This window comes from Haemaphysalis longicornis, unplaced genomic scaffold (assembly GCF_048455015.1).
Source record: "Haemaphysalis longicornis isolate Haplotype H1 unplaced genomic scaffold, Haemaphysalis longicornis Haplotype H1 scaffold_13, whole genome shotgun sequence".
NCBI classification, from domain to species: Eukaryota; Metazoa; Arthropoda; class Arachnida; order Ixodida; family Ixodidae; genus Haemaphysalis; species Haemaphysalis longicornis.
In genome coordinates, this window is record NW_027526233.1 from 40,816,275 (window position 1) to 40,832,482 (window position 16,208).

Genomic DNA, 16,208 nt, shown 5'->3' on the forward strand with positions numbered 1-16,208 from the left:
TACCTCGGAATAAAGATGCGCTGGAAGAATTAGGCCAAAGGACACTGGGTAGAAAGGCGATTGCGTCTAAGTTTGCAATACAGACATGCCTGCTTAATCCAGCCACTAAAAAAGTTCATTATTCAATGTTAGTTATTAGCTCCCCAAACATCAATCGTTACCGGTTAATTATGCGTCCCCCTGGGCTGTGCGCGTTTCAGGCACTGAAGTTGTGGGCGGTGGTCCATGATACAACGAGGCTGGCGCGCCCACTTGCAAGCTGATGCTCTATCACATGTGCTACTATTAAACCTTTCCGTTTCCGCTTCCTGCTCCTAGCTCCCCGCGCTCTATTTGCTCGCTTATGGTGTTGGTTATATTGCTCCCGTCTTGTTCCTTGCTATGAGCTCGGGTCAATGCGTTACGTGCGCGAAGGGGGATTTACGCCCCCACATAAGGTGATCATTCTTTTTTGAATAGCAAACACTCACAATATAATGAAGACAACAGTTTTTGTCCTCTTGTGTAGTTTCAATTCATTCCCTACCGAAGCACCGAACATCATGCTTTTGGGAATTGACCATCTGAGTCGCAGTTCCCCATTCCAAATTTCCCAGTTCCGCTTCAACGGATCCTATGCATGGTTGTATGCGCCGTCCAGGGTCCTGACATTGGTGCAACCCAATCCCCAGCAAATGCACCGCTGAAGTTTGGAAAGTAGATGAATTATATTTTACACATAGTATGGACGGTATGGATGGCAGATCACATGCTGCGTATACTTCGTGGTCATGGCGGTTTGTGTTTTACACGCATTGCATGTAGCTTTAGACATATTTTTGTTTATAATAATGTTCCGTTATTTTTATCTAGGCAAGGGGGCACAATGAATAGTCAAAGCAAGTTCAGAATAGAAAACAGCTATAGGGATTCCCACAAAGGCGGTAAAGCGTATCAAATCGGTAAAACACCGAAAGCGTCGTAGAACAGCGGCGGGATATATGTGAACTCGTGGCAGAAACAATTCATGGGGATGACTAGCGTGGTGTCGGGAAACCTAAGGCAATAGTTTTGCAAGCCCTGCGTGAATCCGAAATGCCCCACCATAGAATGCTGACGAAACATATCGAAGTAGCACAGCATTAGGGCATACTGAAGACGACATCATTTTTTCGGGCACTGAACTATGCGACAAAAATCTCTGTGCCGGACGAACTGAAGCGCGTGGAGTTGCAGCTGTCCGTGACAATATGCTGTCACTTGTCAACCGCAGCAGATCACGTGGGGGGCGTGAATAAACAGAATGGCATGGGCTGCATGCTTGAGCATCTACATATTCATCGTACGAAGGGCACTGCTTTGCTGAATTCAGTCGTTTCGCCTTGTGTGAAAGGTGAACTCATTTCTGTTAGGATAGAAAAACGTTCTCACCTGTGTTAGACGAGAGGAGTGATGTGGCGTCCGAAATTCTTTTCGAGGTGTGCACACGCTATTTCAGGTATACGCCGCACGAGGTCAACACTGCCTTCTTGGGGTTGCACCCAGTTGGGCAGGATACTAGGGAAGCCCTGTTCCTCGCTCGCACTGAATTCCTTCGACAGCATAACCTGAAGTTTGGAAGCTGTGTTGGGATTGCACGTGAAAGCGCTGCTGTTATAGTGGGAGAGCACAACACTGTGTGGTCAAGAGTTAAAAAAGAGTCACCGAATTATGTCCTAAACAAGTGTGTGTGCCACACCTTGGCCCTGTATGTAACGAAGGCCTTTGAGCTTTTGCCTTCAAATTTGGAAATCTGGCTGTACAAATTTCCTGACTGGTTTGCGCACAGCACGCTGCAACCCAAGAACTTCAGAAAGGTTTTGAAGCTTTTGGAGAGGAGGAAAGTGAGGATGGAAAAATCAAGATTCACTTGCCTTTCATGAAGGCATCCACCACACTTTGGTTAGTTCCAGGACGTGTTTTAAGATGCTCCTGAAGAACAGGGAAGAACTGAAGGCCTACTTTAAGTGCGCCAGGAATGAAGGTACACAAGGGGTAAAGTACATTGCTCGTGCACTTCAGTACATGCTAAACGATTACGTGAACCATTTTTATTTTTTGTTTGTGTCCCCTGTCCTGGAATTTGAGAAAATCGACGAAATGGTTCAATTTATTGATGCTGCCCCAGAGAAAATGCAGAAGGAACTGAACATGCACCACAGAGCCACCGAGAGTCAGGAGGGAAAACTTGTTCTCACCATGGCTGATTTTGGTGCACGTTTCTCTAGGGAAATTTCTCGTAGCTGCAACGGTGCCGAATCGAACATGAACGAACCGTTGGCACAAAATTTGAAGCAGTGCTGCCATGGTTTTTAAATGCCGTGCTACGAGAAGTAGAGATCCGTCTATCTAGAAACCAACAGCATTTTGAAGGCAGGAGTGCCCTCCACCCATCAAAACTGTTGTCACCGGCAGCACGCGTCTAGTTTAATAGGCTTCCATTCCAACACCGTTTGGAGGAAATGCAAAACATACTTCGAGAACAGTACAGGAGTATAATGATTCATTTTTGGGCTGATGAGTCCGTATTAGATGGCAGAGTTCCCAATGAGTTTACGTAATTCTTGGCTGTGATCTTCAACTATGAAAAAGGGCTAGGAGACGGACCATGCAAAGAGTTAGCCCTCTAAGCCTTAGCTTGCCTCTCTTGCCCAGTGTCGAACGCGGTAGTTGAAAGGGTTTTAAGCCAGACGACTTGCAACAAAATAAAGTACCCAAATAGGTGCCTACGTGACTTTCCAAATCAACTTGTCATTTCTTTATGGATTTCGATAAAACATGGCGCAGCAATGGAAAATGATCCTGTGATAGCAAGATAAAAATTTTGAAAACATATTTTGATAACGTCTTTATTTCGAAATTTTTCTTTCTGTTCCGCTTGTACCGAGCTGGAACGGCTTATAAACAGTGTATAATACTTGAGGGAAGTGCTTTGCTTTCCCAAAAGAATGGATGAGTCTGTGACAGGATTAAAATTAAAAAAAAAACAACATTTCTTAGTTTTCATTTTTTAGAGGTGAATGTATAACCGACGAGTCAACTGTGAACGACTGGCTCATTAAAAAAGTTTGAAAAATTAAATCTTAAAAACCAATAGTGTCAGGACCTGAAGTGTTTATCGGGCAATATAATACAAAAAACGGAATCAAAATATTCCGAGGACTCAAAAAGAAGCTACTGGTACACGCGAGACAGGTGGCAAAACAAAACTGTTTTTATAAAACGTCTTCCGAATTTGCAACATAGGTTTCACTTATCAAAAGTCGTCAGGGTTGTACCCTTTCACGTCCTTTTGAACACGGGGCTTTTGGAAGGTCTTGCCCGGAAATTGGAGTGCCTTTTACGGCCTTTCTCTTGTCACAAAGCATAATTTTCAGCTCCTCCATGAAACGTACAGGGCCCAGTTTGCAGACCAAATGGAGGGTGAGATAGTGTTCAATGGGCTTTCAATGCAAAGTAGGTTAGCTGGTTCACTGTAGCGCACCGGACGACTTCCCTTTGCAGTGTTGTTACTAAGGCCGCAATTGAAGCACTATTTTTTCAAATTAAATTCAAAATTGACTCTTGGCTTCTTTTATGTTTTCAAATCTTACCTGTAGCCGAAGCGTAATACTCATACGTGCCCGTGTTCATTGCCAATTGTTTGCATACCACAAGGATGCAAATGAGCTACTTTGAAGCTTGGTGTAATATTCTGCATAACTCCTACTTCAATTCAAGAGCATTGTTTTACTACTTCAGACATTCAAGCCATCCAATATTTCTCGCAGCACAGCCAGTATGCCCTAAGCCACAGATGTATTTATCGGTATCAATACTTGCCTTAACAAATCAGGTAAATGCTGCGTCAGTCCCCGAAAAAAAAATCTAAACGTTCGGTCTGGCCAGCAGTTGAGAAAGGGAGTGGGCCCATATGTATTCCACCGGTCCGACTAACTGCCGGGAATAGTGAATCTCTTGTAGGTAATTTCTGTGCTACACCACAACACTGTATCGCCACCTCTACGTAAATGCTTCGAGCCTAGAGAAGTATACTTCATAGGTATACCTATATTTTATTGTACGAGCCCAGTGCCCTTTATGCAACGGAGAAAAACTCTCTCATCAAAAATGTTACCACAAATTTCGAGAGCGGCCTACGTTTACGTGTCATGTGAATTTGACAAACCTGTTTAGGACAACCCTATGTGAAGGGAGATATTTGGCAGCGCTAATTGGCAGCGAAAGCGGCAAGGGGTCACTGCGAAGCACATCTTTTCGGGCCCACTCAACTCGGGCTCTTTCTAACTGCTGTTTTGTTCTTCTTGGTTGACTTTTGTTACTAATGCACCCAAGATTTTACGTGCGTGTAACTGTTTATCATAAGAAGTATTTAACATCACATACACTAGCTATAGAAGACATTTACAGTAAGTTTTTGATATCGCTCCTGGAGAAAGATTGCTGGCATCGCCCCACTCCTTGCGAAGCTGGTACTGTGAAGACGCGTACAGTTAGAGCTAGCAGTAAGCTTCTATATCAAAAATATTTCTAAAAATAAAACAGCCAGCTGCTAATAACTAACAACTAGAAAAATTCAAAACGAACGCATTTGTGCGGCTTGCGGGGCTGACGCATCCGGCGGAAGACATTCCGATTGTCAGCAACCGTTTTTAAGAAAATGGTAAAGCAGTTTTGTAACCATGCCGGGCGCCGCAATGTATTTTATGATATTAATGCAGATTGTCATGGCATCGGAGATTTCCGAAATGCACCATGGGCCGCAGACAATGTAGGTTTAATAAGAAATACGCCCCTGTATGCATAGCCGCCTGCTGCTTTTATAGAAGGCTCCGAGCTAATAAGTATGTTTATTAAGCGAGACGTTATGAATTGATCCTAATACCAATAAACTGGCGGGGTCAAGCTGCAAGTGCGTGCTCATATACAGGGCATGGCGCCAAAAGCGCTGCATTCACAAAGCAACCGTAGTTTCAACCTCGTGCGATATTTATAGGTGTAAATCAAATCACGCACTTGGGGAAGACGCACAAATTTGTCATTACTGTATTGCTGTCCTTATAAAAAGCCAGTAGGTGTGTATAAAGCCAGAAAGGAGACCTAGTGCTAGTCGGTTCCTTAGACAGGTGCTCCGGCATAACATGCTTCCACCACAATAAGCATCCACGCACACAAGCACACTAACTCCCGCGCACACTCGTTCACACACACACACACGCGCGAGTACACACCCACACCGGCTTGTACAAAAGCACCAACACGTGAACACTCATCCGCACGCTTGCAAGTCACGTATACGGTTAAAACAAAGCACTATTATGCTTAAACCTGGAGGAATATGTATGCTATATTTCCTACAGTCATATCTTCCCGTTATGCCCATATCTGACATGGTAAAGCTGCACTGAAATTAGCAAAAGAAACTTTCTTCAATACATGGAACGTCATCCCAAGTAGTCCAGGTTGTTTTCTTTGCCATTACTGTACTGAAGAACAGTTAAGATCTGCTTGAACATATTGGCTGGTTTCAATTCCTGTTATACTGGAAGTTGGCACTTGTAATATGTTTTGCATTATTTCGCGAAAATAACGAGCCTTGACCACCGTAATCATGTCGCAACCGCTCGAGTCTAGTCAGTCGTTATGATAATGATGGCTATCCTTACAGGAATGGTTAGTGGGATTGAATTGAAATATAATTGCCTTTGCTAAGTACAATATGTCAGTTGAGTGTGATTACAAATTTTGTATTGAGCTCTCATTGAAAATTGGCCACCATGTTCCTAACAAAACTCAATGCTGACTTTTACTTGAAAATCTTTTGACTAAAGTCAACGTGTCTGTTGATTTCCGAGTGATTTTCTGTTGCCTCGAAATACATCTTTCCTGTAAAGTTCCTGTTAAGAAATATCGATTGAAAGCATATTAAGAAAAGTCTGTTTTGTACCAGTTTAGTATTTGTTATTTGTCAAATGAAAATTTATTGAACATATCTGACACAGCCCGCTTGATTTCAATTAGGTTTTTTATCATTATTTATACAATTCTCGAATAAAGTTCAGTTAACCGTACTGAACAATTATTAAAGAATTTGTTTCACCAGTGCAAATATATTAAAAAAACTGGTTTCTTCAAGCGTTTTTCAAGGTGTCAAAGCTTGCTCTATTGCTCACGAAAGCATCACTGGAAGGCTGGTGCCTCGCGGGTTCCACATGGCTAATTGACTGTGTAGCCTGGAAAATACAAGAAAACGGATTGTTTGTTTCCACAAGTACAATGAGAAATGTTCATGCATTCCTCTTCACAAAACGTTCTGGTATTATTAGCTGGCTATTGTAGTAGCTATATGGTTTGTACTTCTTGGAAAGCATAGAAAGGAGACAGCATTTCAACAAAGTCTAAGCTTTTCACACGTTATACTATCTTAAAGAGACCCTGAACACTCTTTTTCCAGTGCAATTAAACCTGCGCGACTTTTAGAGTACCCTGCCAGGAATGCCTGCGCCAACTATCACAGGTCCACTTGAAGCGGTAAGCGTGCAAACCACTGTGAAAGACGCGGAAAACCCAACCGCGCTCTCTTTCTACTTGCCTTGAGGGTGACAAGGTAACGCATCAGGCTTTTAAGCATACCTTTACAATAACATAGTCAATTGTTTTAGTGATGCTGATCACTCCACACATTTTACGAAAGCAGCAGCAGTAAGAATAGTCGGCGGTGGCTTAGTGCCTAAGCCGTTGTGGGCTGAGCACGATGACTCTGGTTCGTTTCCCGGCTGCTGAGGTTACTTTTCTTATGGAGGGGAAAAACAAACACGGCCGTGTGAACCTGATTTGGGCGCACGATATAGATCTCCAGGTGGTTAAAATTAACCCGGGGCCGTCCCCTACAGCGGGCCTTAGGACCTGCTTTGCGTCGGCGTGTTAAACCCGATAATCAACAACCACAGAAAGAATAGCCTGAACGTGATACACAGAAAGTTGCAGGTGTAAAGGAAATAGTACTTTCTCGATACTCTCAACTCCAAATGATTGGTCTGAATGGCCTACCACAAAGACAAAAGTGTGTATAATAAGAAATTAGCCGATCAATGGATGCAAAGCATTAGAGCTTCGCTGTAAAAGACTATTAAGTGACAACATTGCAGAGTCTGTTTGACACGATTTCAATTACGCAGCACATTTTATTCTGCATCGTGTTTATAAGCCAAAGTGTCTGCTTGCATTGAGGGTGACAATGTAACACATCAGACTTGTGTAAAGACGCTTTGGGTTTATATCCTAGCTTCTGCGGGTACATTGCCGTGTCTATTTTTCAAAAGCAATCAATGGATTTGTTATATTCCTGGGCTATATTTTTGGTAGCTGGACTGAAGTACGCTTTAGGCCCCGTTCGGCACCTGATCCACTGCTATTTCTCCAAAAACTCATTGAAATTAGGAAGCCGATATATTGCCGGTAAGCAGCACTTTTGCTTATAAGGATAGTTTGACGTCATGCCTCCTAACTGGTTGAACACACTTTCCCACATTGAAGTAGAAGTTCTTCCTCGCAGCTTCGCGCTCAAAGTGCGCTTGTATGGCGCAGTTTTCGTGCCTCTGTTATTGATCCCAAAGGAACTTGTTCAGTTCGACCTCCTTCAATTTTTTTTCATTTTCTTTACTTCGATCGTGGAACACTTTTGCCTATCGTGGTTTTCTTTTTTGTGAAACTTCGTACCAAGTATTACAGGCCCCTTGCTTCATTCTGTAGCGGCACCGCGCCTGGGGTTTTATTGGCCGCGCATCTGCTCCTTTAGTTGCAAATGTCGTCATAAGACGATAGCCTTTGTAGACATTTGCAAGGAAATTCTATCCTTTGCTTTCGAGCTCACCTCTCATGCTGTTCCTTTACGGTTGCGCTCATCGCAAGGTACACACACTAAAGGTTTCCCCAAGGTGATTTGAATTTACCGCGTTCCACTGCTACAAGCCGGGTTCCTCGATGCCAGCGCTGCAGTTCGGCGGAGACCCGAGTGAATCGAGGCGGCCAACTACAATGTTTATCGAACCGCGTGCCCGTGCTCCACGTGCGTTCCAAGCAGAACGTGCTACCTAGCTAGTGGAACCTTTCGTTGCCGTTGCCGCGTGATTCTTCGTATGCCGCCAGTAGCGGGATATGAAGGGCAACACAGGCGGCGGTTTTCTGCAGTAGATGTAGAGTATAATTTTGTCATCAAAAACAGAGCATTCAATAATTTTTTGATCAACTAACACTGTTAATACCCCTGGTATACTAATTTCCTGTGTTAAATTTGCGTAATGTCTTGATCTTGTTCAACAAAGTTGACAAGTATGAACATATAAACAAGGCTTAGACGTTTACGCTTGGCTGTGAGTATATAAGACTATTGCACAATATCTATTTTACTTTGGCCGGGTGTCTGAATCGAGTCACAGACAGACGGACAGACACAACGAAATTCCTAGGTTTAGGTTGCTCAAAAAAGACTATCGTCTTTAAAATACAGATTGCTGAGGAAATGCTAAGCGCCGGTACAGTAGCCTCCGCCCTAAATTTGTTACACTAATATAGAATATTTGTTAAAGGCTGGGGTGAAATCATACTTTTGGTCGCTGTCAATACGGTATGGATAGCAACACTGTTAATATAGCGACAAAATGCGACATCGTGACGACAGCCTTTAGTTAGGACTTGAAGTCGTCAGTCATGACGAAATATGCACCAGCGCTGGCAAAGAATGAACTTGCCTTGTGTATATGTAACAACGTCGCTCCCACCGTGGGCTCCCAGCGTGGTGAATGTATGTCGGATTGCAAACAGGTGTTGACAAATTTCGCCAAGGTATGGTTACACATTCATTCGCCGGCGATCACAGTGCACCGACACTACGCGTACAGACAAAGGGTGTTCACCTGCGGTATAAGAGCGCGCATGATTGCTTCTCCTTCAATAAAGTGGTTGTATCGCCCGCTGCACTGCAGTGTCCGAACTTCGGTGCTCGTTTTCAAGTATCGCACCAAGCACATAAATCTCCTACACGAACAAGGCTGAAAATTTGCACAGAATACGGAAAACGCACGCAAAATGACAGCCCGCAGACATCCGGAATGGTTAAAAAAATTGACACGCCTTTCCCCGAGAGGAAGAATGTGAAAGTGCGAATGCACGAGTTGAATTTGCGCGGTTCGGTAATGTTCGTGAAAGAGAGATCACACACACAAACAACTACAAAGAAAGAAAGATGCATTTATTCACAGACACCTATTTGTGTTCTCGTTGTACTTGATTGCTAGAGCGGATCTCAGCTTCGAAATTTCGTGTCTCTTTTAAGCGGGTGCATTAGCCCTTCTCACGCCCGATTCCTGGCCAATCCCCCACTTGGGTATGTGCCATGTGAGCGGCCAGGCAGCGCGCGCCCATCTCCCCCCGTTGCCAAGGAAGACGAGGAGCGCGCGCACCCGCAGCTGTTGCTATGCGGACGGTGGCGGACGCTTCAGGCTCGCTTAAGAAGTGCATTCGCACTTAAAACAAGCGGATTTTGCTCGAGTATGTTTGCAATTACTATGCCGCCGCTGTGAAATCGAGTTCAAATTGAGCCCAAAAACATCGACACGAGATATGCGAAAAACCGACTGATGTTTTTGAGTCATGTGTTGATATTTGAGATTTAAGAGAGGGGTTCGGAGTGTAACAAGCGGCATGCCACTTCTCTAGTTGGTAAGGTTTATCTCTCTCTCTCGCTCTCTCTCGCTCTATCTCTCTCTCGCTCTCTCTCGTTTGTACAGACGTGAAGCAGTGTCAGGCTCGTGCTCCCTTTTTGTGTCCCTATGCAACAAAGATGAGAGGTTATTCAGCACTTCAGTTTGCCTTTCTTGCTTTTTTCTTTCTTTCTTTGTTCGTTGGTTCTTGAGGGCGGTGTCCTTAGACGCCGTGGACTGAGAACCTTTTTCACTTACGAGTAGGGAGTTCTTTCCACTTGAAAACTGTTTGCACCTATATAAAATAGAACGCAGATGCACGTCGGTTCGCGGGGGTATTTCCTGTGTTCTACACTAGAGTTGTAGAATTGTTATTGTATAGAGTTCACGTTGTTCTGAACAAAAGCTATGTATGCGAGGGATATTGATTTGTTTGATTACTATGTTTAGGGTGCTGACTCTACACAGGCGATGAGGCGCGCAGTAGGGGAGGCCTCCGGAATAATTTTGACCAACGGGCTATCTTCGTCGTGGACCAAAATCTCCAACACACAGACGTTTTCGCTTTTCTCCTCCGTTAGAAAAGCGGCCGCCGCGTCGGCGATCAAACTCGCGTCCTTTGGCCCAGCAGCACACCTTAGCCACTGGGCAACTGCGGCGGGGTATGCCAGAGATAAGTGGAGTTCTGGCTTCTCTAATGAATTTCACGTGTGATGATGAGGCCAAGCTTGTGTCCATTGATTTGAAGTCTTCTTTTGATGATGATGTTTGGATGTTTATGGCGCAAGGCCAACTGGGGCAAAGAGCGCCAAAAAAAATAGTGATATATGAGGGGTGAAACTTTAAACCCTACGTAAACTCAGCAAAAACAAAAGTAAAATCACAACACGACAATGAGCATGGCTGGTGTATAGGGCCAGATTTCATGATTGGTGATAGGAAATGAGGTTTAAAAACTTGACGTCGGACAAATACTCAAACACACGTTTCACGGAAACAATGGCATCATCACCTAGGAAAAACGATGGATGTAGGGGAATATGTTGTCTGTAGAGTTCTCTGAAGTGTTTGTGTCGTGTTGTATGAAGTGCCTTGCATGTGATTAGTATGTGTACTACGGATAGGGCCTCTCCGCACCTGCCGCACTGGGGTCTAGGAGATCCCGTCAGCAGATACGAGTGAGTTGCATGCGTGTGCCCTATCCGTAGCCTACCCAAGGCGACTTCCGTGTGTCTGTTGCGTGAGTCAGCTGTGTACCGTCCCAAGTGTGGCTTTATTACATGTAGTTTGTTGTCTGTCTGTTCATCCCAGTGTGTTTGCCATGTTCTGCGCAGGTGTTGTCTTATGTGTGGCTTGAGGTCTGTGTACGGTACGGTTGTTATGTCTACAGTGTTCCTGAGTGCAGCAGCAGCTGCGCTCTCGTCTGCCAACTCATTCCCAGCGATCCCAGCATGTCCTGGAACCCAGCAGAGGAGCAGCTGATGCTTCTTTGCATACACAGACATGATAATGTTAAATACAAGATTAACTATGTGGTTTTTGGGGGGTGTATGCGATGACAGTGCGCGAACAACACTCAAGGAATCTGTGTAGATGATAGACTTCGGAATTTGATTTTCATGTATGTGTCGTACAATCAGCAAAATCCCATGAGCTTCTGCTGAAAAAATTGTCGTGTGGACGCTCATGGTTCTGGCTGCACTGAAATTCGGACCATGAGCAGCGCAGGAGACCATAGTGGAGGTTTTAGACGCGTCACTGTAAAATTCTGCAAGTGGGTATTTAAACTGCAGAGACAGAAAGTGCTGCAGTATTGCAGCTCGCGGTACATGATTTTTGTCAAGTTTCATAAAAGAAAGGTCGGAGGACACAGGACGAACTTTCCAAGGAGGTAAAATGTCTGAAAAGGTTGATCTGTACACATCTAAAAACGAAGCGCTCAGATCCGAGGCTCGCTCTCTCACTCTAAGTGAAAAGGGCAGAGGAACGGATGGGCGATTTACAAAGAGCACAGATGTGGATGTGTCGTTAAAAACAGGATAAAAAGGATGGTTATTCAGAGATGAAATTTTAAAAGCATGAAGTAAGTCCATGTATGTCCGTTGGTTCTCAAGGCTCCACTTATTACACTCGGCATACAGACTCTCGACAGGGCTAGTGCGAAAAGCACCCGACGCAAGCCGTAGCCCCAAGTGTAGCACTGGGTCAAGCATTCGCAACGCTGTTTTACTCGCCGACCCATATACCACACTGCCATAGTCTAAACGAGACCCAACCAAAGCAGTATAGAACCGTAGTAGGAGTTCTTTGTCGGAACCATACGATTGATGGGAGAGAACCTTAAGTATATTCATTGTTTTCAGACATTTATGTTTAAGTTTCTTGATGTGTGGAATGAATGTGAGTTTCTGGTCAAACACAGCACCTAAGAACTTGTGCTCCTTGTTCACAGGAAGCGATACGCCATTCAGAGTAATGTCTGGGTCCGGATGAACCCCGCGCTTCCTGGAGAACACAACGCAGGAGCTTTTTGCAGGATTCAATTTAAACCCATTCTTGTCTGCCCAGCCGGCAAGCTTCTTGACACCAAGCTGGACTTGACGTTCGCATATTGACATATTACATGATTTAAAAGATATTTGCACGTCGTCTACATACATAGAATAAGAGATTGTTGGTGGCATAGCCTTTCCAAGAGAGTTCATCTTTACGATAAAGAGAGTGCAACTCAACACGCCACCTTGCGGCATGCCATTTTCTTGGACGTGAACCTTTGAAAGTGCACAACCAACTCTTACTCTGAACGCTCTCTCCGACAAATAACTAACAAGGGTGTTCAACATATTACCCGAAACACCGAATGACCTGAGGTCACTAAGGATCCCATAACGCCAAGCGGTGTCGTAGGCCTTCTCGAGGTCGAAAAACACAGTTACACAATGCTGTTTATGAACGAAGGCGTCCTTTATATATGATTCAAGAGATACGAGTTGATCGTTCGTCGATCGCCCCACCCTAAAGCCTGCCTGGCAGCTCTCGAGAAGACCATTGTACTCGAGGAAGTACACAAGCCTGCGATTGATCATCTTCTCGAAGAGCTTGCACAGGCAGCTCGTCAGGGCTATTGGACGGTAACTTGAGGGGGACGACGGGTCCTTTCCCTCCTTCAAGAAAGCCACTACAATGGCCTCCCTCCAAGAGTGTGGAATGTGCCCCGAAAGCCATATTTTATTATATAGATGTAGAAGTGCTTCAAGTGTGTCTGCGTGTAGATGTTGTATCATTGTGTATGTAATGTTGTCTGGACCTGGAGCTGAGGGTTTACACGTGCTCAGAGCAGCCCTCAGCTCATGTAGTGAAAACAGGGAGTTGTAAGAAGTCTGTGATTTGTTGTTGTCGTGTAGGGACTTCTTTTCACAAGAGGCTTTATACTTCAGGAAAGTGTTCGTGTAGTGTGCTGAACTGGACACGTGTTGGAAGTGTTGTGCGAGTGTGTCAGCCTGGTCTTCCAGTGTGTCCCCTGTTGTACTGACCAGGGGCAGGCTGTGTGTATGTTGTCCTTTGAGTTTGCGTATACGTGTCCATACCTTGCGTGTGTCTGTGTATGAGTTTATAGATGTTATGAATGAGCGCCAACTCTCTCGTTTTGCCTCACGGCGCACACGTTTTCCTAACGCCTTGGCCCGTTTGAACAAAATGAGGTTACCCGACGTGGGGTACCGACGAAGGACACCCCACGCCTTGTTCTGGGCCTCTCGCGCCCGCCTACAGTCCTCATTCCACCACGGCCTCCGCTGGTTGCGCGGGGCACCAGAGGCGTGGGGAATGGACTTTTCGGCGGCGTCGAGGATGTGCGCCGTGAGGAGTTGTGCGGCTTCATCTACGTGTAGGTGTGCTATGGATGTGTGGTGTAGTTTCGATGTCTCTGTAAATGTGTTCCAGTTAGCTCGTGCTTCATTGAACCTATTATGGGAAGATGAACTGCTTGGGCCTTTACCTATATATCTAAGTGAGGTGGGGAAGTGGTCACTACCATATGGGTCAGTTCCCACACCCCACTCGAGAAGAGGAAAGAGAACTGCGGAGCCAATAGCCAAGTCAAGACATGAGTATGTGTTGTGTCCTATGTTATGATATGTAGGCTGTTTATTGTTGAAAAGGCATGCTCCAGAAGATGTCAGGAATTTCTCTATCAGGCGACCTCGGGCATCCGTTCTGGAAGAGCCCCAAAGAGAGTTGTGAGCATTAAGGTCGCCTGTTAGAATGTATGGTTCGGGCAGCTGGTCTACCAGCGCCTCGAAGTCGGAGCTCGTAAGTGCAACATCAGGAGGAATGTATATGGAGCATACCGTTATTAATCTATTAAATATTATTGTGCGGACGGCTACAGCCTCAAGGACGGTGTTCAAGGTGACAGGGTGGCATGCTAAGGATTTGCGGGTGATTATGGCAACACCGCCAGAAGAGTGTGTACAGCCATCCCTGTCTTTCCTGTATACCATGTAACTATTCAAGAAATTTGTGTGTTTGGAATTCAGATGTGTTTCCTGGACACACATTATACTTGGCTGATTGGCATGCAGAATCTCATAAATGTCGTCAAGATTATTCAGAAGGCCTCTGCAGTTCCATTGAACAATATTGCCGCAGTGCAATCCCCCCATCGGGGTATGCGTCATAGCGCCGGTATGAAAGAACTAAAAGGAAGACGAGGTAGAGGATCGAGACGCGTTCTGCCTGTTTTGCCAGTGCTACTGCATCGCGGCCTAGTGTGTCTTCTCCCTGTGTGTCTACACCATTAAACTCTCCTGTTTCATTTTCCCCGTGACATTTTTGGTGGAGGTGCTGGGTACCAACCCATGCACTTCGACCCCGAAGAAACCGTCATCTTCAAACCAAGTGGAGTGGACACAACACCCGTCCACAAGGTGAGCCGCCGCCTGCGAGGCCTTGAACCCGAGTTCGGCTGTCTTACAACTCGAAAAAGGGCCGTCATGACCAGCACCGCCAGCCAAACCACCCAGTGCAGCGGTTCCACCTCGCCGGTGGTTTTTCACACACCACGCACCCCACGGCCGTTTCACGGAGAACCCTATGAGGACGTGGAGGACTGGCTGGACGATTTCAATCGTGTAGCCGAGTTTAACGACTGGGACGACAGTCGCAAGCTCCGCCACGTTTACTTTTCGCTGGAAGAGTCCGCTCGGATATGGTTCGTAAATAATGAGCGCAAGATGACCAGCTGGCCAGAGTTCCGGCGTAGGTTGCTGAAGACCTACGGCAGCGAGGAGCGGAAAGAGAAGGCAGAGCAGGCTCTTCAGTCCCGGGTTCAGAAGCCAAATGAGAGCGTGGCCATGTTTGTGGAAGACATGTCGTTCTTGTTCAGGCGCGCCGACCCCGAAATGAGTGAAGCAGTGAAGGTGCGCCACCTCATGCGTGGTGTCAAGGAACAGCTTTTCGCTGGACTTGCTCGAAGCCCTCCTACGACAGTAGCCGAATTCGTACGAGAGGCGTCCACAATGGAACGCTCGCTGCGGCAACGCGCCACGCAGTATGGACGTCAAGTGAATATTGCCGCTTGCGGATCACCATTTGACGACACCAGATCCCTCCGGGAACTTGTGCGTAGCGTTCTGCGCGAAGAACTACAGCTGCTACAGGGAGGAGGCAACCAGCCAACCGTCGCTACCATTGCCGATGTTATCCGTGAAGAAGTGCGCCGAGCGGTGGAACCACCAACATCTGAAGTCGAACGGTCGGTTCCAACTTACACGGATGTGCTGCGCACCGCAGCTCCCGTGACACGTCCAGTGTCAGCTTATACTGATGTGGTCCGCACTCCTGCTCCTGTAGCGCCTGTGTTTCGGCCTGCTGCTCCACGGCCATTCCAGCGCGTCTTGAACCCTGCGACCCGCTACGAACCAAGACGCCTGGAACGTAAAGCGGCCTTGTGGCGCACTTCTGACAACAGGCCCCTGTGCTACCATTGTGGAGAAGACGGTCATGTAATCCGCCACTGCCCTTATCGCCGAATGGGGCTCCGTGGGTTTTCGCCGGATGCGCCGCGACCGCGCTATGGAGAACGACCACGGGAAATTCAGGAGTACCTGGCCGTGAACGAGCTACCCTCAACACCTCGAGTAGTGCACCAATCCAGGTCTCCCTCACCCCGACGCTACTCCTCGCCTGGCCGTCCCCTCAGTTCTGACCAGACTCGGAACAGGTCCCCGAGCCCACGTCGGGGAAACTGAAGCCTGCGACCTCCGGGGGCAAGGCCGCTGCGTATCAAGGTCCAGAGCCTCCATCGACGCGACGAACTCCTTTAGCTCACCCGACCCAGATAACGAACTTTGATGAAAACGAAATAATTTCCGCCGACATTCCAGTATTCGTCGATAATCACCCAGTAACCGCTCTAGTCGATACTGGTGCCGATTATTCCGTCATAAATGGCTCCCTCGCAGCAAAGCTTCGGAAGGTTACAACACC

General features: G+C 46.3%; 1 protein-coding gene across 1 annotated transcript; it reads left to right on the forward strand.

The window, feature by feature from the left end:
- The first annotated feature begins 14,578 nt into the window (after positions 1-14,578).
- Positions 14,579-15,970, forward strand: LOC144163794 (uncharacterized). The gene has a single exon (XM_077694506.1). The coding sequence runs from the start codon at positions 14,579-14,581 to the stop codon at positions 15,968-15,970; it is 1,392 nt and encodes a 463-aa protein (XP_077550632.1).
- The last annotated feature ends 238 nt before the right edge of the window (positions 15,971-16,208 follow it).

What these genes read in the sequence shown, in the direction of transcription:
- LOC144163794 (XM_077694506.1), top strand. Translation starts at nt 14,579, where the DNA reads ATGCACTTCGACCCCGAAGAAACCGTCATCTTCAAACCAAGTGGAGTG.